Raw genomic sequence first — 23,765 nt, forward strand, 5'->3', positions numbered from 1 at the left:
CAAGTGGTGGTGTTGCAAGAACGCACCCACACATTTTTAGAAATCCATTTTTTTTCCTTAAGACTAGCATAGGAGGGTCACACATCGTGGAGATTCCATTTTTTTTCCTTAAGACTAGCATAGGAGGGTCACACATCGTGGAGATTCCATATTTTTTTCCTTTTAAGACTAGCATAGGAGGGTCACACATCGTGGAGATTCCATTTTTTTTCCTTAAGACTAGCATAGGAGGGTCACACATCGTGGAGATTCCATTTTTTTCCTTAAGACTAGCATAGGAGGGTCACACATCGTGGAGATTCCATATTTTTTTCCTTTTAAGACTAGCATAGGAGGGTCACACATCGTGGATTCCATATTTTTTTCCTTTTAAGACTAGCATAGGAGGGTCACACATCGTGGAGATTCCATATTTTTTTCCTTTTAAGACTAGCATAGGAGGGTCACACATCGTGGAGATTCCATATTTTTTTCCTTTTAAGACTAGCATAGGAGGGTCACACATCGTGGAGATTCCATTTTTTTTTCCTTAAGACTAGCATAGGAGGGTCACACATCGTGGAGATTCCATTTTTTTTCCTTAAGACTAGCACAGAGGGTCACCCATTGTTGTGATTTCATTTTTTCCAAAAGACTAGCATAGAGATTCACCCATTGTTGTGATTTCATTTTTTCAAAAGACTAGCATAGAGATTCACCCATTGTTGTGATTCCATTTTTTTTTATAAGACTAGCATAGAGATTCACCCATTATTGTGATTCCATTTTTTATGACTAGCATAGAGCTTCACCCATTATTGTGATTCCATTTTTTATGACTAGCATAAAGATTCACCCATTGTTGTGATTCCATTTTTTTAAAAAAGACTAGCATAAAGATTCACCCATTGTTGTGATTGCATTTTTTTATGTTTTAGCATAGAGATTCACCCATTGTGGTGACTCCATTTCTTTTTATGACTAGTATAAAGGTTCACCCATAGTTGTGATTCCATTTTATTTCGTCCAGCATAGTGTCACCCATAGTTGTGACCTCATTTTTCCCTGACTAGCCCAGAGGGTCACCTACTGTATAGTGGTGATTCCATTTTTATTGTGTAGTACAGTTGTCATATATATCGTTACTTGTTTGGACGAATTACAACTGGACAGCCTAAGCTCACCCATTGTTGTGGCCCTGGTTTTCAAGTTAGGCTCCTGTTGAATTACTTGCGAGGCTTGCTATTTGGTAATAATTCTTTCTCAAGAGGCATTTTTCATAGCCATTGTGCATTTTGCCCAGCTTCATCTTCATCCTTCCTTCCATGAGACTCTTGCATAAGGCTAGAGCGTCTTTCCCCTCCGTGTAATTTCTGGCACGGTCAACATCGTACCTTGTGTTGTTGAGTTTTTCTTGTCGCTGTCTCCACAAAAACTTAGCAAAATGACTGCTGCTGAAATCAGTGCATTTGTGGACTTGGCAGAAAGACAAGGCTATGAGGGAGAAGCATTGCGAAGGTATGTGCGGGAGCTCATGAATGAAGACAAAGCCCGGAGAAGAACAGAGCAAGAAAGGAGGCGCTATGAAAGAGAGAGAGCGTATGAATTAAAGAAGCGGGAAATAGACGCTCGATTAGCCCAGCTCAGTAACTCGCTACCTCAACCTAATGGTGCCAACGACCAGCAGGACAACTGCAGAGAGAACCAGTGCATTGAAGGGTTCACCAAGGAACTCCCTACAGCGAAACTGAAGGCGACCATGTCCCAGCTCGGCAAGAAGTGTGGACTGGGGGCAGGGAGTGATCTCGCACGTGAGGGCTACAACTCAAGCTTGGGTCAAAAGCCAGTGAAGGGTGTACAGCGAGTGCCCCTCAGGTGCATGAAGGCTGCCAAGCCGGAGCCTAAAACTGTGAGGACGCAACCTGCAGGGGAAGACGACTGGCTAGGTACCATTGACCTGGGTGAGGTAGCTTGGCTAAGGGAGGAGGCCCAAGAGTCTCCCCCTTCCAGCAATGAGTTTAAGCCCCGTACCCGAGAGTGCTCCCCAGCTAAAGCAATGATGCTTTCCAACAGACCAGAGGTCTCAGAGGAGAACCAAGAGACCATCAGGAGCCAAGCACAGCTCAGCAGATTCCAGCTGATGGGTGAGATGGCAATAAACCACAGGGCACCCACATACCTGAGCGAGGTGGAAATAAATAACCCCTCTAAGGCTGAGTTCCTGCTAGGGGATGAGGTGCCCCTTAAGGTCACTCGAGGTTCTCACGATCCTGCTGAGGCCCTGCGTCAGCATGTAGTTGTCCCCCATAATTCCCGCTTGCCGGTGCTACGAATGGCCCATGAGGGACTGGGAGAGCACTCTGGGGTGAAGCGCACAACCCAACTGCTGCAGCCCCATTTTTTCCGGCCGGGCTTGCAGAAGGGTGTTAAAGCTTCCGCAACCTCCTGCCATCCTTGCCCAGTCTCCGGTAACTATAAGCAATTAATGCTGAGGGCCTCGCTCCAACTCATCCCATCCAGTAGTGTCACAGAACTGACACAATTCTTTTGTTGGTATGGCTTCCTAGCCACATTTCAGAAGGACGAAGGTTCCCACTTCATGGCAGAGGAGTCACGACCTCTGACCATACTCATAATTCATTTTTGGCTTCACCAGGTGCAAGCAGGAATTCCCAACTGTGGGATTTACTTGAATTTCTTCCAGACATGGGATAAACTCCAAACTCAAGAGAATGAGCTCTCAGGCATGGGCTCATCTCTTGAGCATCTTGGATCCTATTGTGCGGACCAAAAGTTCCCGCTGTCATTCCTAAAGGACCGTAATCCTCTAAACTACTTGACTGAGCTATGTAATGGGAATAAAGGGCTCATGAGGTGCGGCATAGACCTCCAGAACTACAACTGGAAGGTCAAGCGCCTAAAGAACTCGTATGAGAGAGATGTGTTCTCCCGGCATTAGTGCCCAATGCACAGTGCCATGTCCATAGCGTAGCCATAGTCAGTAGGTAAATTTAGTTTGTATGAAAAAAATATTTATTGGCCTTGGTGTCTCCCCAGGTAGATAAACTTGAGGAGCCATCTTGGCATCATTATTTGTATTTAATTCATTTTCATGTATTTATTTTATCCTTTTTCTTGCATATATGCCAATTTTCTTTAATTTTATGCCTACCACTGCACTAGGTCACTTAACTTTAACCCTCTTTTACATTTTAATTTTCAATTTTGCATTTTTTAATTTTTTCAGTTGCTGCCTCACAGCCAGCATACTTATTTCTATGTGGCACTTAAAGTTAATTTACAGTCAAAATAACGTAAAATGATGACCCTAGTTGCAGCTTAGATATTTATCCATTATCGTGGTGAGACTCACTGAGGGAGGAATCATTAAGGCTAGTGGCTTCAGACCTTGCTTGCAGAGTTCTTGTCCTGTTTTAGGACAACATCTCTGCTAAAATGGGGGGCTGTTAGTAATGGCGGTCATTACGCCACCTTTTTTCCAATAACAAAAGACCCCGCCAGCATGGGTCGAAATGCCACGAGTTTTGGGACCCTACCCAGAGTCTCACCCCCCTCCCACCATCCTATACCAGTCTACTCCCCCTGAGATCTCAATTTCAGCTACCTTCTACAAGTCACGTGAGAACATCGAGGTCCCAGGACGAGGGAAGCGAGCTGTGAAGGATGTTGGGACACGAGATCAAGCCTGACCAATAGGACAGCGGTCAGGCCAATCCCCCCTACCCCCCCCAATTGGGGGTCAAGTGGGGTTGATCTACCCAGGGAAAACTGGGGATTTTCTTCGTAAGTCAGCATCCATAAGGAGAACACCTGTCCTTCTTCACTCAACCTCCTTGAGGGAAACATCATCTCTCTTCACCCTCAAGACATCAGGGAGGCAGGACCTCTGTCTACATCTTTCCACAAGGGAAAGAAACCAGAGTCATTTTTACTAAAGGTAAGGTGTCTGATTTTGAGATTCTCAATATCCTTATCCAACCTGCCATCCCTTCATTATCACACCCCATTTTTCCTTATCCTCTAAAGAAAAATCCTACCCACTGAACCTTGTATCCTATCCCCCTATACCCAGACCACGTGTGCAGTTTAGTCCTAGTTTTAATACATTCACCCTGTGACAGTGTTGATTCCCATGTGTAACGTTTAAATCCCTAAGCTTTGCATTTTCATTTAATTTGCTTAAAGGTTTTAACCACACGACTTCATCGTGTTCCCAGCCGGTAGAAGTAAGTGGGCTGTTAATAATTAAATTTATTTCCCCCTTCCAGGGAACGTGATTGCTGTGCTGGCGTTTCATCCACGGCCAACCAAACTCCATTCGAAGCTCCTCGTGGCTCAAACTAAAATAGTTATCCGCTGTGCTCCCCTTTCATTTATTTCTATTTAAATATTATTGTAAATACATCTTTTTGTCAGTATTCCTTGTATCATTGCTGACTGGCGACCTTTATTATTATTATTTGTTTGTTATGGCCCTTGAGTCCCTTAAGCAAGGCCGGACTCGAACCAGTGGCCCGTAACAATATATATATATATATATATATATATATATATATATATATATATATATATATATATATATATATACATATATATATATATATATATATATATATATATATATATGTGTGTGTGTGTGTGCGTGTGTATATATATGCGAGTGTGTGACTGTGTATATATACCACAACGGAATATTAGACAGAAACATGAAAATACAAAAAAAAAAAATAGGTATTTGTACTTGTGAAAACACTACTATACCAACCGTGTGTCACACGATCGTACATAGTAACGACATTTCATTTTGTGTATATATTATGCTTGTATCTTCACTCTTCCCTCGCACTAAAAAGAACCTGAATAAACATGCCTCTTTTTCTCTCCATTAATGGGGTCGGTTTTGAACAGGATATTTCCTATTGCATTGAGATTTTGTATATAAAAGAGAGTGTCCTGTAATAAACTCACTCAGTGGCTTTCATCCTGTCTTTGAGTCACAACTTTCTCTCGGCCCGTTAGTGACCTGGAAGTCGACTCGCTCTTCCCACCTTCCACCCCCCCTCGCCCCTCCATCGTTGGTACTATGGCGGCCTTTTCGAAAGTTAATGCTGCGGCTCCCCCGTTGAAACTTTCTTCATTCGCCAGCGGAGAGGCGTTTGCTTGGTTTCAGCGCACAGATGTCCAGTTTCGCATCAAGGGTGTGACTCGCTCAACCAGCAAAGCAGATTATGTTCTCGCGGCGATACCCGAGGACACTTTCCCGGAAATATCCGACTGGCTTTGTGAACAAGGAGACACACCAATAGCATATGATGCCCTCAAAACATACCTTTTGCAGCAGTACTCGCCGTCGCCAGCTGCCCATATAGCAAAGCTTTTTGAGCTCTCGCAACAACCGTTGGGGGATCAAAGGGCTTCGCTCGCCCTCAGGGAAATGACCAGTATCACTCGCCTGCAATCTGCCGCAGACGGCTCTCCTCGTGAGGTGAACCTATTTCGTGCCCTTTGGATACGCCGTTTACCCTGACCTGTACGCGGAGACATACCCGATGTCGATAGTTTACCCATAAATGACTTGATGACCAAAGCCGACGCCCTTATGGACAGCAACTTTAAAACCTCCCTCAACACCTCCACCCCTGACGAAGAGGACGCCTATTCAACGTCAACTGAAGCTGACGTGAATGCCGTAGGACATACACGCCTGTCCCGTGACGTGCCGAAGTGGCGACAAAGCCAACCACCACCCACCACTTGCTTGCGCCCCAACCAACGACTTTTACAGCCATTTACTACCTCCCATCCGCCGCAGTTTTGCTACTACCACTTCAGATTCGAGGCAACTGCGAAGAAATGTGCCAAGGATTGTCAATAGCCAAGAAACGTGAAAGTAGGCCATCGCTCGTGGCGGTGGCCTCCCGTGTTTCTAATCTTTTCTTTTTACGTGATGGAGGAATGGGAGTGCGATTTTTGGTAGACACAAGTGCTTGTCGTTCTCTTTTGCCAAGGGAACTCTTCAGGACACGACGTAATCTGTCTACATCTGCCGACTTCCGTTTGGTAGCTGCCACCTACGTTACGAGAACCTCCCATTATTGCTCGGAAACGGTAAATTTGATTGGAAGTTTCTCGTTGCTGACGTCACATTGCCAATCGTCAGTGTGGATTTCCTCTCTCATTTCCACCTTCTGGTCGATGTCACCCACCGACGATTGGTCAACACAGACTCGTACTTGTGGACACTTCTTCAACCCGCCCCCTCCAACTTCACTCTCCACATCAGCGCACCCACGGATGCCTACGCCCACCTCCTCACGTCGTGCTCGGAATTTTTCCGTCCAGAACTTCGCCAAACGCCCACGACTCCTGCCAAGCACAGTATTTATCACCATATCAACACGACGGGACCCCCAGTCTTCGCAAAATTCAGACGTCTGGTACCAGAACGATTGACAGCCGCCAAACAGACGTTCGCCAATATGGAGGAAATGGGCCTTTGCCAAAAGGCCTCCAGCCCATGGTCGTCACCCTTACACATCGTTCTGAAAAAAGACGGCTCCCTCCGTCCATGCCGGGATTAGAGACGCCTGAACATGCAAACACAACCGGATCACTACCCAATCCCAAAGATCGCCGACATGACCTACCTACACAAAGCGAAGGTTTTCTCTACGCTCGACCTCCAGAAGGGGTATTATCAGGTGCCTATGAACCCAGAAGACATTCCCAAGACCGCCATCACCACTCCGTTTGGTACATACACCTTCAATTACTCCTGTTTTGGCCTTTGTAATGCCGGGGCCACGTTTCAACGTCTCATGGATGGCATCCTAGGGGACCTCCTTTTCTGTGTATGTTATGTGGATGACATACTTGTTTTTTCCTCCTCAAAAGAGGAACACCTCCGTCACCTTCGCATTGTACTCGACCGCCTGCAACAAAACGGCCTTGTAGTCCGGTACGACAAGTGTACCTTTGGCGCCAACGAAGTGTCGTTCTTAGGGTACCGCATCACTCCTAAAGGAGTCCATCCCCTCCTGGAGATGGTAGCAGCCGTTCAGGACTTCCCCGCGCCCTCGGCCGTCAAAGCTCTGCAGGAATTCTTGAGCAGGAATACTGTAATCACCGTTTTCTGCCAGCCATTGCCGCCACTCTTGCTCCCTTCTACGCCTTCCTCTAGGGCAAGCCAAAGGACCTGAAGTTGGGTCCCCTTCAAGAAGTGGCCTTCTGCAATGCAAAGAAGGCCCTATCAACCGCTGCGGCTCTCCCTTTTCCTATCCCACATGCCCCTCTCCTTCTCTCCACCGATGCCAGCGACGTCACTACTGGTGCCGTACTTGAGCAGGTGGTCAACGGCTCGCCCCGCCCATTGGCCTTCTTCGGCAGAAAACTGTCCAAGGCAGAATCGGGATATTCTACCCTCGATTGCGATTTGCTGGTGGTGCACTTGGCTGTCCGTCACTTTCGCCATTTCTTAGAAGGTACACCCTTCATCATTCGCACAGACCACATGCCTCTGATGCACGCTTTCACTCAACAGTCTGACGCCTGGTCCGCCCGTCAACGCCGACATTCCTCCGCCGTGGCTGAATACAATTGCACCCTTCAATACGTCCCTGGGAAAATGAGTCCCGTTGCCAATGCTCTGTCAAGAAACACGTTGGCTGCCGTTCAACTGGAATTGGATTACAACGCCCTAGCTGAAGCCCAACGACAGGATCCAGAGTATCAAGCATGTAGGATATGCTGCACGTCCCTCCGTTGGGAAGACTTCCTGCTTGAAGACTCCATCACCACCCTCCTCTGTGGCGTCAGTACTGGTAGACCGCGACCTTGGATTCCTGCTCCCATGCGCCGGCAGGTGTTTGATTTCATTCACAGCCTTTCACATCCCTCGTACCATTCTACTGCACAGCTGCTGAAGACGAAGTTCATTTGGCACGGCATTTCAAAGGATGCTAAGTATTGGGCCCGTGCCTGTACTTCTTGCCAAACTTCTAAAGTACGTCGACACACGGATTCAGGAGTGGGCACCTTTCCTCAACCTCAGTGTAGTTTCGCACACATTCACGTCGACGTTGTAGGCCCCCTACCCACATCACAAGGAAATCTTTACCTGTTTACCGTCATCGACCGCTCCACTCGTTAGCCTGAAGCCATTTCCATTGAAACTTCAACGTCCGCCTCACGTACATCAGCCTTACTCTCAGGATAGATTGCAAGATTTGGTATCCCTGAGCATATTACTTCCGATAGGGGTACCACTTTCCCTTCTCAATTGTGGACATCATTAGCGAATCTCCTGGGCATCACCCTACATCAGACAACTGCCTACAACCCCGCTGCCAATGGAATGGTTGAACGTTTTCATCGCACCCTCAAAGCAGCTTTGAGGTCCCGCTGCAAGGATTCCAACTGGATTACTCAGCTTCCCTGGGTCCTCCTGGGACTAAGAACCACTCCTAAAGATGCCCTCGATGTCTCGGCAGCTGAAATGGTGTATGGTGACCCGTTGGTCGTCCCTGCCAAATTTTCTCCTTCTACAACCTCCTCCAACTATCTTCAGCGCATATGTGACGTCATGGGAAAATTTACACCATGCCGCCAGGCTTACAAGCCCTCAGCGAAGCATCACATACCGACAGACTTGCACTCTGCAATGCATATCTTCCTGCGCAATGACACTAACAAGCCACCCCTAACGCCGCGTTACATGAGCCCTTTCCTTGTGATCCGACGCAGTACAAAAGCATTCTTACTAAACATTCGTGGCAAAGAAGACTGGGTTTCCATTGATCATTTAAAACCTGCTTATCTCCTGCCAGATGACCCACCCACAGTTCGCCTCTCTAGATCAGGGCACCCTATTTAACATGTACAGTATGACATTTTTAGGGGGGAAGCCATGTACCAACCGTGTGTCACACAATCGTACATAGTAAGGACATTTCATTTTGTGTATATATCATGCTTGTATCTTCGCTCTTCCCTCGAACTAAAAAGAACCTGAATAAACATGTCTGTTTTTCTCACCATTAACGGTGTCGGTTTTGAACAGGAAATTTTCTGTTGCACTGAGATTTTGTATATAAAGGAGAGTGTCCTGTAATAAACTCACTCAGTTGCTTTCATCCTGTCTTTGAGTCACAACCTTCTCCCGGCCCGTCATACTACGTTGGAACGTCGGAAAAAAAACAGCACTACTACAGTTCTGTGGGCTGAGGATATACTTCCGTGGAATTGACATAACAGTCACTTTTATTTTCTTCATCCTGTTGTAGAGATAGTTATCAATCCAAATTTCTTATAAGTTTTCATCTTCTAAATTAATATTCTGAATTGAAGCCTGTTCAGATCAGCATCTATGTTCCTGCCAGTCCAGAAATTACGATCAACATTTACAAATAGAGAAGGGGAAAGGATCTGCCCTCAATTAGAAGAGAATGAAAATGGAGGAAGTGGGACCTACAAATAAAGATAAAAAAGAAAAGCTTCCGAACACTTCTAGCTAACTAAACTACTAAACTATAATTTAAAAAAAATAAATAAATAAATAATTAAACCAATCCTATTAAATAATACTCACTGACTAATTATAATGATGCCTCCAATATTGTAAATATTAATAGAACATATAAATAGTTTGCATCTCTTTCGGCAGCCCAAGACAAAAACAAAAGCTTATCACTTCAAACAGAGCTTACTGTTTGCAACCATCTAAAAAACTAAATTTAAATAAACAAGCCTTCGTTATTACAAGTTTCACTGGATGGAAACAATAATTACAAAAACAATCTCTCTCTCTCTCTCTCTCTCTCTCTCTCTCTCTCTCTCTCTCTCTCTCTCTCTCTCTCTCTCTCTCTCTCTCTCTAAAGAATTTAGCAAACTGAAACAAAATAACAATGTGATAAAAAAATCATCACTTTGCCAAATCCTTCCACGTCTGTTTTATCAAATATTGGCTAGACTTTTTTTTTTTTAATAATTCCGGAACAGGACCTTTGGTTCGAGTAAATGGGCTTTCATACACTCTCTCACTTACTTCTTCCTTATTACTAACATTCGTTGTAATATTAAGAAATGTATCCATAATAGGTAGTAGGTTGGCCAGGGCACCAGCCACCCGCTAGAGAGTTATTTGGTGGTTTGACGGGCTAGAGAGTACAGTACAACCTTGAATCTCTCGCTCTGGTTACGGCTCATTCCTTTTTTTGCCCACATATACACCGTATAGTGTGGCCTCTTCTTTCCATACTCTCCTCTGTCCTCATACACCTGACAACACTGAGATCGCCACTGTAATTGTTCAGTGGCTACTTTCCTCTTGGTAAAGGTAGAAGAGAGTCTTTACCTGTGGTAAACAGTTCTTGTAAGAGGGTACTCCAAAATCAAACCATTGTTCTGTAGTCTTTGGTAGTGCAATTGCCTCTGTACCATGGCATTCTAATGTCTTGGGTTAGAGTTCTCTTGCATTAGGGTACACTTTGGCACACACTTCTTAGTTCTCTTCCTCTTGTTTTTTAGAATTATTATTGTTTATATATGAAAGATTTAATCTAATTTTGTTAGGTGTTCATGAAATGTTTTATTCTAATTGTTTACTGCCACGCTTTTAGTTAATTTATTTACTCATTTCTCTTCCTTACTGGGCTATTTTCTCTGTTGAAGCCCTTTGGTTTATAGCATTCTGCTTTTCCAACTGCTTAGCTTGTAATAATAATAATAATAATAATAATAATAATAATAATAATAATCATATCATCTTGTCATCTTGTCCCAAAATCTCACTTATTCCCACAAGCAATTCATCTCTTTCCTCCAAACCTTTCTCTGCTATTCCAAAATAATCATGCATATTACTTTTCTTTTTCCTGTCTCTCTGGCTCGCATTTGTTATATTTTCATTTCTTCATTAACACTTTTATAATCCATACTCACTTATACATTTACACCCTTGTCAAGCCTATTCTGAGTCCCATCTATACATATACATTTTTCCCATGTTTTATCCTCACTACTTTTTTTCATAAATATATCTTCCTTCCATACTCGACTAACAATAATTGCTTATATTCTAGTCCCAGTTTCTAACACATACTGTCTTTATAGGCTATTGACCTTCAACCATTTATTAATCTCACTTTCACAAATACATCCTGGAACTTTCTGAAATTTACGTAACTGAATGTTGTGTACCATACCCTCTTCCATACTACCTTGATCATCCACATGTAACTTACCTTAAACAAAATTGAGTTCAATACCTTGTGACGGGCCGAGAGAAGGTTGTGACTCAAAAAATTGCGAAGACTGGGGGTCCCGTCGTCTTGATATGGTGATAAATACCGTGCTTAGCAGGAACTGTGGGCGTTTGGCGAACTTTTGGACGAAAAACTTCCGGGTATGACGTGAGGAGGTGGGCGTAGGCATCCGTGGGTGCACTGGTGTGGAGAGCGAGGTTAGAGGGGGCGGGTTGAAGAGGTGTCGACAAGTACGAGTCTGCGTTGACCAATCGTCGGTGGGCGACATCGACCAGAAGGTGGAAATGAGAGAGGAAATCTGCACCGAGGATTGGCAATGCGACGTCAGCAACGAGAAACTTCCAATTGAATTTACCATTTCCGAACGGTAATGTGAGGTTCTCGTAACCGTAGGTGGGTATCGCAGAGCCGTTGGCAACTACCAACGGACGTCGGCAGATGTAGACAGACTACGTCGTGTCTTAAAGAGTTCCCTTGGCAAAAGAGAACGACAAGCACCCGTGTCTACCAAAAATCGTGCACCCGTTCCTGCATCATGTAAAAAGAAAAGATTAGAAACACGGGAGGCCACCGCCACAAGAGATGGCCTACTTACACGTTTTTTGGCCACTGACAATCCTCGGCACATTTCTTCGCGGTTGCCCCGAATCTGAAGTGGTAGTAGCAAAACTGCGGCGGATGGGAGGTAGTAAGTGGCTGTAGAAGTCGTTTGTTGGGGCGCGAGTGATTGGTGGGTGGCTTTGTCACCACTTCGGCATGTCACGGGGTAGGTGTGTATGTCCTACGGCATTCATGTCAGCTTCGGTTAATGTCGAATAGGCATCCTCTTCGTCAGGGGTGGAGGCGTTGATGGAGGTCTTGAAGTGGCTGTCCATAAGGTCGTCGGCTTTGGTCATCAAGTCCTTTATGGGTAAACTATCGACATCGGGTATGGCAGCGCGTATAGGTCCGGGTAAATGGCGTATCCAAAGGGCACGAAGTAGGTTCATCTCACGAGGAGAGCCGTCTGCGGCAGGTTGAAGGCGAGTGATACTGGTCATTTCCCTGAAGGCGAGTGAAGCCCTTTGGTCCCCCAACGGTTGTTGCGAGAGCTGAAAAAGCTTTGCTATACGGGCGGCTGGCGACGGCGAGTACTGCTGCAGAAGGTATGTTTCAAGGGCGTCGTACGCTATTGGGGTGTCTCCTTGTTCACAAAGCCAGTTGGATATTTCCGGGAAGGTGTCCTCGGGTATCACCGCGAGAACCTAATCTGCTTTGCTGGTTGAGCGAGTCACGCCCCTGATGCGAAACTGGAGTTCTGCGCGCTGAAATCAAGCAAACGCCTCTCCGCTGGCGAACGATGAAAATTTCAATGGGGCAGCCGCAGCGCCAACTTCCGTAGAGTCCGCCATAGTACCAACGATGGAGGGGCGAGGAGGGTGGGGTGGAAGGCGGTGGGAGCGAATCGACTTCCGGGGTCACCAATGTGACGGGCCGAGAGAAGCTTGTGACTCAAAGGAAGATTGAAAGCAACTGAGTAATCTATTATAGAACACTCTCCTTTATATACAAAACCTCAAGGCAACAGGAAATTTCATGTTCGAAAAACAGACAATGTTACAGAAGAAAAACGCAGACATGTTTATTCTGGTTCTTTTTAGTGCGAGGGAAGAGCGAAGATACAAGCATAATATATACAAAATGAATTATGTACGATCGTGTAGCACACGGTTGCTACAACCTCAAACGGACTTAGTCGTGAATCTCATCTATATTATTTTTTTTCCATCAACTTCTTCTAACAATCTCTCCAACGCAATCTCTCAAATATCATTTTCTTTCTTCCAGATATTTTTATCATTGTTGGATAAACCCAACCTTGGTCTTACTATTTCTTTTAGAATTTAGTACAAATAAAATTCCCAATCATTATTACACATATTTATCATCCGCAAAATTCCAGTCAATGTCCTCAGTCTTTTCAGCCAAACCATTGACATATACGGAGTCGATTACATGTGCTTGATACGCCCAACATTTGTTCAAACTACCATCCAACGAATTCTGGACCATTATCAGTTCACGTTCTTTCAGGGTTACAGACACCTATCAGCTTCATGACTTGACTACTCATTTTTGCTACATTCTCGCTCCTTTTATCTTTTATAGGCATAGCATGCATAAATTTTTTCATATTATCTACCATTAAAATCATTCCCACAAATCCTCTTGCAGTCACAGGCAACGGAATACAATAAATCATAAACATCATAAATGATTCTTTCATAGGTAAATATCAAGACATGTGGACTAGCATGCACTTGGTGATCCTTCCCTTCGTGGCATTTCTCAAATTATTCGCCACATCCCTACAAAATTTGACTCAACACAGGCGAAAACAATCTCTTGTATGCCCTCCCAAAACTTATCTTACCCATTTGCCTATACCTGTCATCTACTAACATGTACATAATTACAGCTGCATACATCGGAAATACAGGAACATATATCTTCATCCATTCCCTTATGCAAAATATGAACTAAATTTTACTCACAAATAATTGTCTAACAATTTTCTCATACAATTCAATCTCATAAGGCATCTCTTTATTCAATGATAATTTCAAAATACATTCATGTAACTTAATAATTTATTTATTTTATTTTTTATTTATTTTTTTTTTTTTTTCCATTTCCTCCACTCTTTCTTTAGTCAACAAATTATTTTTCCTTTATGTATTATCAATCTATGTTACATGATTCGTCAAAAATATGTTATTACCCTCAATCAATATCACTTTACAGCCCTTTTTCATAAGCAGACAGTTACCAATACCGCTCAGTTTCTTCGATAACTGGGCATTTACTAATGGCACTCGGAGAACAATATCAAACACAATGCAATATTTCATTTCATATATATTCACATATGTCTTCTTTCTTTCTTGCACACCATGGATAGATACATTTACTCGTCTGTCGGCACTGCCGTCTAACATGCAAATATTAGTTTCATCTTCCTCCTTGCTGTCTTTCACACCCCCTCATACCTTAGACTCAAGTTACTCGCGCAGTTATCATTATCACTCAAGTTGCAATAATCTTCGACGCGACAGATTATCAAAATATGTTCCTTTTTATCCTCCTTATGTGTTCTATACTCCTTAGGTCGGTAGCATCCACAATATGAATACATGGTTACATCATACAACATACTTACCTATATTAATATATTTGATAACAATTCGTCTGTAAGCACACCGTTCTCCTCCTTTTATGCCATTTCCTTTGTTACTTCATTCATCACCCTCGTTTTTAGCTCATTTACACTACTAGGTATTTCGACATTCAAACCCTTTTGTATCAAATCATATAAACCACATGAAACATATTTGAATACCATATATTCCCTTAATATATATATTATCGCCCCATACATACGTAACAAATATCCTGTAAGCTAATCACCTGATTCTCGACCCCATAATCTCTTTTTATCCCTTTATGTATCCTGACAATATTTCTCATACTCATAGAAAATTTCACATGCATCCTTACTACTAAGTTCATTAGAATTTTCACATCCTGGTAACTCTCGCATATGCAGGGTCTTATACACTTCTTTAAGTGCGCTCTTACTATCATGTCTACTACTATATTACTTTTTGTTTCCTTCTTTCTCATTCGAGTACAATGAAGCTAACTCTACATTTACTTTCTTGCCCTTAATCATATTCTTCTTGTTTTGCATTTCAACCCATTCACGACCATTCTCGTCCTCATCCTAACCCATTTTCTTCCCTTTCCTCTCACGTTTCTTTTCATCCTTACTATGCAATTACTTTTACCTTCTTCATCAGCATCACCATCTCCTTCTATGCCTATTGATGCAAAGGGTATTACTTACATTTCACCCGTCGTCTCTATAATGAGCTTTTATATCAATGCTTCTTCCTTCATCATCTACTTCACGGTTCATAGTCCTCAGCTATGTAGGCATGGGTGCTCCAACTCTTCTAGTTCCTTGTAGATCCCAGCTATGAGTTTGGTGAATTAATCTTATTCCCTTCTTCGGGACCGACCGTTGAAATGAGAAGAAATCAAATTTATCCAGGACAGAAGAGGATCCTGGTTTGGTGAACGACGTTTGCTTTGCGGCACCTCTACTAAGCTCCAGACTCCTGCCATAGTTGTTATAGTTCTTTTCTATTCCTATCCATTCCATCATCATCCCTATATACCTTACCACCTTCACATATATAACCAACTTTCTTACCTATGCACTGTCAACGCAAGAGCCAGTGTCCTGCTATATGCAGGGCAATCTACTACCTACCTACCATCTCTTGAGAAGTGCAAAGACCATGCCCAAACCATCTCCATCTACCCTTCATCTCGATCTTATCCGCATATGGCACCCGAGTAATATCTCTTTTAGTTTTATTTATAATCCTGTTCTGCCATTTAACTCCCAATATTTTTCTGAGGGTTTTGTTCTCCAATCTAGAAAACCTGTTGGATATTGTTTCATCGTCATACAACGACTCATGCCAATACTGTAACACCGATCTCACCAAACTAATACATAGCATGATTTTTATATGTAATTTCAGGCGATTTGATTTCCATACTTTACTTAACCTAGCCATTGTCTGATTTACTTTTTTTTAATCTTTCTTTAAACTCTTCACTATTACTAATGCTTCATTTCTCATTACTACTTTCCTTATTCTTTTTATCACTTCCAACCCATGAGCTAAAATAGAGGAAACTTCTGCAACTGCACCCTCGTCTACAACTTCTTTCATCATCTTTATTACTTGCCTCATCATATTTCCCATTTGTTTGTCCATATGATTTTCATTCTTTCTTGTCTTTTCTCTACACCTTCATCCACTATTTTCACAATTATCACCAGTTCCCTTCACGTCTCCCCTTATTTTCACCTTTCAACTTCTCATTCTCTACTTCTCTTCTCATTTCTTACACCCCTATCACACATACGGATGGATGCAGCTAATGGCTGTGTAGATAATACGGTCATGACAGTACGGACACAAAACAGATACAAGCCACCTTGCACTTGGAAAGTTTGCAATAATGGGAAGGAAGAAAAGAAGAGCGCATAGCCAGAAAAAAGATACGCACGTATTTCTGTGCTCTTTGCCTACAGTCTACGTACTTTTCGACGGAGAGAGAACGGACACCGTTGATAGACTGCGGATCGTGGCAGAAGCAGTACGGAAAGATAACAGAAGCAGCTTATACAACACGGATTTTGCTCATCGGCGAGGATTTTGCTTATTTGCATGGATTGGGCAATCTACTGAAGCATGGAATCCCTTTTATAATTAGGGTGTGGACACATACGAAATCATGGCGGATGGGGATGGACATACGCAAGGGTGCCACGGACACAAAACGCTTACAGTACGGATCCCTTGTCAATCATGCCGGATGCTCCATCAGCAGCCATCCGCAGCATTCGTGCGTAGGTGTGATAGGGATATTAGTTAACCACAATTCCTCCTGTTAAAACCAATTTTCATCAACAATCCCAATTCCAAGTTTATGATACGCACTTGTCAAACACCCGAGTTTCCTTCCCACTTCAGCACTCCTACTCCATTGAGTCTAACTTACTGATAAAATACTCTGAAACGTAAATATTCCATCTTTTTTATCTCTATAACTGGACTATTGCTGTTAAAACTATATTTTATATAGAAAAAAATCTAATATCAATAACGTATGAATTATAAAAAAAAGAAGTAAAAACAGAAAGTCAAGTATACAACTAAAATCACAAAAATTGATGCAAGTATATGCACGCATATATATATATATAAATATATATATATATATATATATATATATATATATATATATATATATATATATATATATATGTATGTGTGTATATATATTGTATATATACATGTATAAATATATATATATATATATATATATATATATATATATATATATATACATGTATAAATATGTGTGTGTGTGTGGTATATGCGTGGGTATGTGGACATGGACAACGGCGCCTAAACAATACACAGTGTCATAATTCTCTGGGACAAAGGTATACTTCCGGCAAATTGACAGAGCAGTCAATTTTACTTTCTGTATTTAATCTTAGCTACAGTCATCAACATCCCTATCCCAAATAACAGTCCAGTCGAAATTCCTCATTCGATCCAAATCACCCTCATCTAATTCAATATTCTAAACAAAAGCCCATAAAAATTTGCAATTGTATTCGTTCTACTCCAAATATCACAATAACATTTAAAAAACAGAAGTGAAAATGAACTGTTTTTAATCAGGAGAGGAAGGCAATGAGGAAGTGCGTCCTGCAAATAAAAAACAAACTTAACGACGACCTATAGGTAACTCCTATGCATTTTTGGCAAAAAAAGGTTCTACTTTGACACAGAACTCTATAGACCTTCTCCTCATTTTTATGCTATAATGTATTTGCAAATCTCGTTAATTAAGGTGTTTACTCTTGGAATAATAAAGCTTAAGCCAAAGGATTCGGGTAAGTAGTTAAAAGAATTCGAATACCTACACTACCTCGTCCCTCCCCTCTTCTTTCCCTCCCTCTGTCTCGACCTTCCTTCTATTCCTCCAGTGACCCCTTTTCCTAGTCTCTCTGGGGTTGCTTACTCTACCTTTTCTGTAACCTGTTATATTAGCTGATAACTTATAGAATTAATATGTTGGATTCTATTTTTGATTATTATCAACATTTCATGATATTGGTGCATTTCGTCAGGGTGTCTAAGGCTGCGTCTACACCAAGTGAATCGAATCGATTCAATTCATGGAGAATCATTTGACTCGAGTCATTTTGAATCGGTATAGTTCCAACCTACTTAATCTGATTAACACATCACGTCTTTGCTGTTGCATAAATAGCATTGTTGCTGTGGCTGAGAAAGCGTAGACGGAGGCGGAGGCAACGAATATGGGTGCATCCAACAAATTCCAGAAGACCTGAATTTGGGAACTTTGGACATTTGTTCCCAGATTTGGTCAATAATCCGGAGAAGTTTTGTGACTTCTTTAGGATGACCACAGAACAATTTAAGATGTTGGTTGAGTTGATGGGACCCTCCATCAAGAAGCAGAATACCAATTACCGTCTTGCAATTCGACCTAAAGAAAGACTGGCCATTTTCCTAAGGTAAGTGTATTATTTAAAATAACACCACAAATAGATTGATCGAGTGGTTAAGGTAGCTGTAAATTATATAAAAAATATAGACATGCTTTATTTCTTGTTATGGATACAATATTGCTACAAAAATGGATGCAGAGGTAGGTTTAACAGTTTATATTTACCTCTTAGGCTTCTGTTACAGTAGAAATTACATGTATTGCGCTGATCTATAGAGGGAATTGCTGTACTAGGCAATATTATTCTGTATATTAAAAAATTACAACAGAAAGCATTATGGATATGGTTATATATTTTTATTTGGCAACTGTAGGGTGTATTGTCTACTTTTTAAATGTGTGACATAATTGTTATGTCCTCCAACTTAAAAAAACTGTTATATCCTCCACCTTAGAAAAAAAAAACTGCTATGTCCTCCAACTTAAAAAAAAAAAAAAACTGTTATTTCCTCCAACTTAAAATATACCTTTCACAGATAAGTGAACTCAGAAGTACTATCACTAGCATACGGTGATAGTGTAGTATTAGATGGATGTTGGTGTTGGCCAGTCTAGTAACCGTAGCTAGAGTTTTGGTCCTTGGTGAGTTTTCTACAAAAGGCCCGATGTATTTCTATTTTAATGACGATACTGTCGATATGTGACAATTGTTTCATAAGAGGGAGAAGACTTAACAGGAAATGGCGATCTGGGTCAGATTCATTTTAATTTTTACAAACTTCTTGTTCTCGCAAGTTTTGCAACTGCCCCACGATTAGCCCATCTACATCACTTGGAAGCTTGCAGCGACGTCTTTTGTTGGCATTATGTTTCTTTGTTGTAGATGATGGCTGCTTGATGACAGGTGTAGACGTACTCGTACTTCCCTCTTCACAGACGTCAACATTGATTGCTGTTTGTACAGAACACACACTGTCAGGTGCATCCGTGATATTAGTAGATGATGAAGTATCATCAGGTGCAGCATCATCCATATCAAATTGAGAATTTATGTCCTGATTTGGGGGTGTTGGTACATTACATGATGTGGCTCGTGGTGTCACATAGGGTATGAGGAATTCCATAGCATCGTAGAATACCCATTTCTTGGCTTTGATGCTAGCTGATCCAGATGTATGAGCAGTAAATTTCCTCTTTTCTCTCATAAAGTTGCTCCTTAATTGATGCCATTTTTCCTTGCAATCGGATTCTGTGGAAAAAATAATAAAGGTGATTAGAAGGATGGTCATAATAGTAGTTATTATTACTTTAATGACAACAGCAGTGATGAAAAATAACATGGAAACAGAAGGCCTATTCATAGAGGGTTTCTCTCTTTCTCTATTCCAGACATGTTGCTGTCTTTTACTTACCTTGGGTTCCAGTTCCGCATTGGGAAGACTACAGTGCATAACATTGTCAAGGAAACAAGTAATGCCGTATGGGAGGTATTACAACCACAGTATATGCCAGTACCTGATCATCAACATTGGAAAGAGATAGCAAGAGCATTTTTCAATAAATGCAATGTTCCAAACTGTATCGGAAGTGTGGATGGCAAGCATTGTCGCCTGAAATGTCCACCTAATGCAGGCTCAGTTTTCCATAATTATAAACAGTATCACTCTATTGTATTAAGGGGCTATTGCTGATGCCAAGTGTTGTTTTACTCTGATTGATGTTGGGGCATATGGGCAAAACAGTGACAGTGCAGTCTTTAGTAACTCCAATATGGGTAGGTAATTTCTCTCTGGTCATTTAGATATCCCACAGCCTAGTGAAATACCTACTACTGATATCAAAATACCATTCTATGTCATAAGAGATGAAGCTTTCCCTTTAAAGCCCAGTATAATGAGGCCATATCCTCGAAAGGACCTAAATTACTCTAGAAAGGTATTCAACTATAGGATAAGTAGAGCTAGGAGAACTGTAGAATGTGCTTTTGGAATGCTAACTTAGAAATTTGGTGTACTGAAAACATCAATGGAAACAAGCACTGAGGTATCTGAAGCAGTAGTTAAAAGTATCTGTGTGCTTCATAATCTCATTCACCATGAAGACAGCATGAACTTTCGTAGTGATAATGATGATGTAATTGATGACCACCATCAAAACATGAGGAGCCTATCACCAACAAGAAGTACAAGGCCTACAGCAGAAGCTTTGTCCATTCGTGACACTCTGAGAGAATACTTTGTCTCACCAGGTGGAGCTGTCGAATGGCAGGACAGAAACATCCACTGATGTATATATTTGCTGCAGAAGTGATGGCTACACCAGTTTTTACCATATCACATCTACTCTTCATAGTTAGGTTTAACGTATTGTATACGGAGGATAATAGGGTAGGCTCCACCTTGGAAGGCTGATTTTCTGCCAATTTTTCTTTTCTTTGCTAAAAGTCTTCCTTTTGCCTATCAGAAGGCCGTGATATGTGTAGAATTCATCTCCAGCCTCTATAATGGCCCCCATGGTCGTCAACGCCCCCCTTATGTTCATAGTAAAAATAAGAAATATCATTAGTAATTGTCTAATTTTTATAGTTTACCTCTCAAAAATTGGTCGAAGTCGTTTTCTAATATCAGTTTCATCAAAGAAAATGAGTTCAGGGGTGACTATGAGATTATCTCCCATCTCTCTCTGTCATCAGACAAAAACCGTAATTTCTTGTTTTTTTTTTTTTTTGGGAGAGGGGTGTATTTCTTTGCTTGTCCTGCTCTTATGCCTTAAGTAATATAATATTTAGATGTTTTAGGCTATCAAGTGACATGATACCTACAAACACACAGAAGGTTTTGTCCTTAAATCAAGATTTTAATTTTTGGTGAATATTTATTTCTAGGTTTCGCTCCATCATTGGCGGGGCTTTTACTAAAGTTATTGCTCGTTTTTTTCTTGTTGTGTGCTTATTTACTGTTCGATTTTGATAAAACTTTATGTGCATGTTCCAGGTGGATATACAAATATAATAACAGACCGAATTTCAATTCAAGACAGTAGTTTCTCACCGATCACCAAATAACATTTAAGTCGCTGGCTCCGATTTTCACATTATTATTCATAAAATCCTTTATTTTCCCTGTAGGATGATAAAACTTACAGAGGATATGCCTTATTATAGTGCTAATAATGCCTGAAAATTTCATTAGCGTGTCTTGATTAGTGTTTTTTGGGGAAATATATTTTACGATTGGCACCCATCCAAGGTGGAGCCTACCCTAAAATGATTATAGGCAGCTATGTTATTCCTACTATACTGCCATATTATCATTTACTTTTAGAAGAACATCATGTGAACATTAGTGAACGAAATCAGAGACAACTGTTAATAATAGGAACTGTAGCCTACACCCCACCCTATGTAGCCTACACCCCATCCTCTACTCTGCCTGGTGCCTGGCTGGCTGGCAGTTACGTTATATCACATTTGAAAAGTAAACAATATGCCTTACAGTTGCGAAATAAAAGTATCCAACCATATTCACAATGCTTTGTTGTTGTTTTTAATAGGCAAAATAATATTTCCTAGTACAGTAATCCCTTCTATAGCTCAGTGCAATACATGTAATTTCTACTGTAATAGCAGCTATAATAGTTCAATAAAAACTGTTAAACTTACCTTTGCATTTCATTTCTGTAGCATTATCAGTCCATAATGCAGCAATTACATCACGATTACGGTGCATAGGATCACTGGGATCATAAATAGCACGTCGTTCTTGCACTAAACTGATGAGGAGTTCCACATGCATGATGCTTCCTGCTCGGCTGACTCGCCTTGACTGATGAAAAAATGGGACCGCGCGCATCAGTGATTCTGAATCGCCATGAATCTCCATGATTTGAATTGACTCGATTCAGTTGGTGCAAACGATTCCATTGAATTTAACGTGGCGAATCATGAATTGGGATGATTCTCCATGAAGGCTACAGTTCCTATTATTAACAGTTGTCTCTGATTTCGTTCACTAATGTTCACATAATGTTCTTCTAAAAGTAAATGGTAATATGACAGAATACTAAGAATAACATAGCTGCCTATAATTATTTTAATATCATCCTCAGTATACAATACTTTAAACCTAACTAAAGAGTAGATGTGATATGGTAAAAACTGGTGTGGCCATCTCTTCTGTAATGAATATATACATCAGTGGATGTTTCTGTCCTACCATTCGACAGCTCCACCTGGTGAGACAAAGTATTCTCTCAGAGTGTCGCAAATGGACAAAGCTTCTGCTGTAGGCCTTGTACTTCTTGTTGGTGATAGGCTCCACACGTTTTGATGGTGGTCATCAATTACATCATCATTATCACTACGAAGGTTCATGCTGTCTTCATGGTGAATGAAATTATGAAGCACACAGATACTTTAAACTATTGCTTCAGATACCTCAGTGCTTCTTTCCATTGATGTTTTCAGTACACCAAATATCTGAGTTAGCATTCCGAAAGCACATTCTACAATTCTCCTAGCTCTACTTATCCTATAGTTGAATACCTTTCTAGAGTAATTTAGGTCCTTTCGAGGATATGGCCTCATTATACTGGGCTTTAAAGGGAAAGGTTCATCTCCTATGACATAGAATGGTATTTTGATATCAGTAGTAGGTATTTCACTAGGCTGTCGGATATCTAAATGACCAGAGAGAAATTACCTACCCATATTAGAGTTACTAAAGACTGCACTGTCACTGTTTCGCCCATATGCCCCAACATCAATCAGAGTAAAACAACACTTGGCATCAGCAATAGCCATTAATACAATAGAGTAATACTGTTTATAATTATGGAAAAGTGAGACTGCATTAGGTTGGGCATTTCAGGCAACAATGCTTGCCATCCACACTTCCGATACAGTTTGGAACATTGCATTTATCGAAAAATGCTCTTGCTATCTCTTTCCACTGTTGATGATCAAGTACTGGCATATCCTGTGGTTGTAATACCTCCCATACGGCATTACTTGTTTCCTTGACAATATTATGCACTGTAGTCTTCCCAATGCGGAACTGGAACCCAATGGAAGCAAAAGACTCTCCGGCAGCAACATGCCTGGAATAGAGAAAGAGAGAAACCCTCTATGAATAGGCCTTCTGTTTCCATGTTATTTTTCATCACTGCTGTTGTCATTAAAGTAACAATAGCTACTATTATGACCATCCTTCTAATCACCATTATTACTTTTTCCACAGAATCCGATTGCAAGGAAAAATGGCATCAATTAAGGAGCAACTTTATGAGAGAAAAGAGGAAATTTACTACTCATACATCTGGATCAGCTAGCATCAAAGCCAAGAAATGGGTATTCTACAATGCTATGGAATTCCTCATACCCTATGTGACACCACG

General features: G+C 41.4%; 1 protein-coding gene and 1 long non-coding RNA gene across 2 annotated transcripts in view; both read right to left on the reverse strand.

The window, feature by feature from the left end:
• Positions 1–23,765, reverse strand: part of LOC137643787 (uncharacterized) — a 430,649-nt gene that overhangs the window by 46,766 nt on the left and 360,118 nt on the right. The window lies entirely within an intron of this gene.
• LOC137645839 (uncharacterized) lies at positions 19,136–22,310 on the reverse strand. The gene is made up of 2 exons (XM_068378823.1): positions 22,033–22,310; positions 19,136–19,620 (listed from the first exon to the last, which is right to left on the reverse strand). Exons 1-2 carry the CDS (start codon positions 22,250–22,252, stop codon positions 19,136–19,138), a joined length of 705 nt encoding a protein of 234 aa, XP_068234924.1. The 5' UTR covers positions 22,253–22,310.

This window comes from Palaemon carinicauda, chromosome 1, assembly GCF_036898095.1.
Source record: "Palaemon carinicauda isolate YSFRI2023 chromosome 1, ASM3689809v2, whole genome shotgun sequence".
In the NCBI taxonomy this organism is placed as follows: domain Eukaryota; kingdom Metazoa; phylum Arthropoda; class Malacostraca; order Decapoda; family Palaemonidae; genus Palaemon; species Palaemon carinicauda.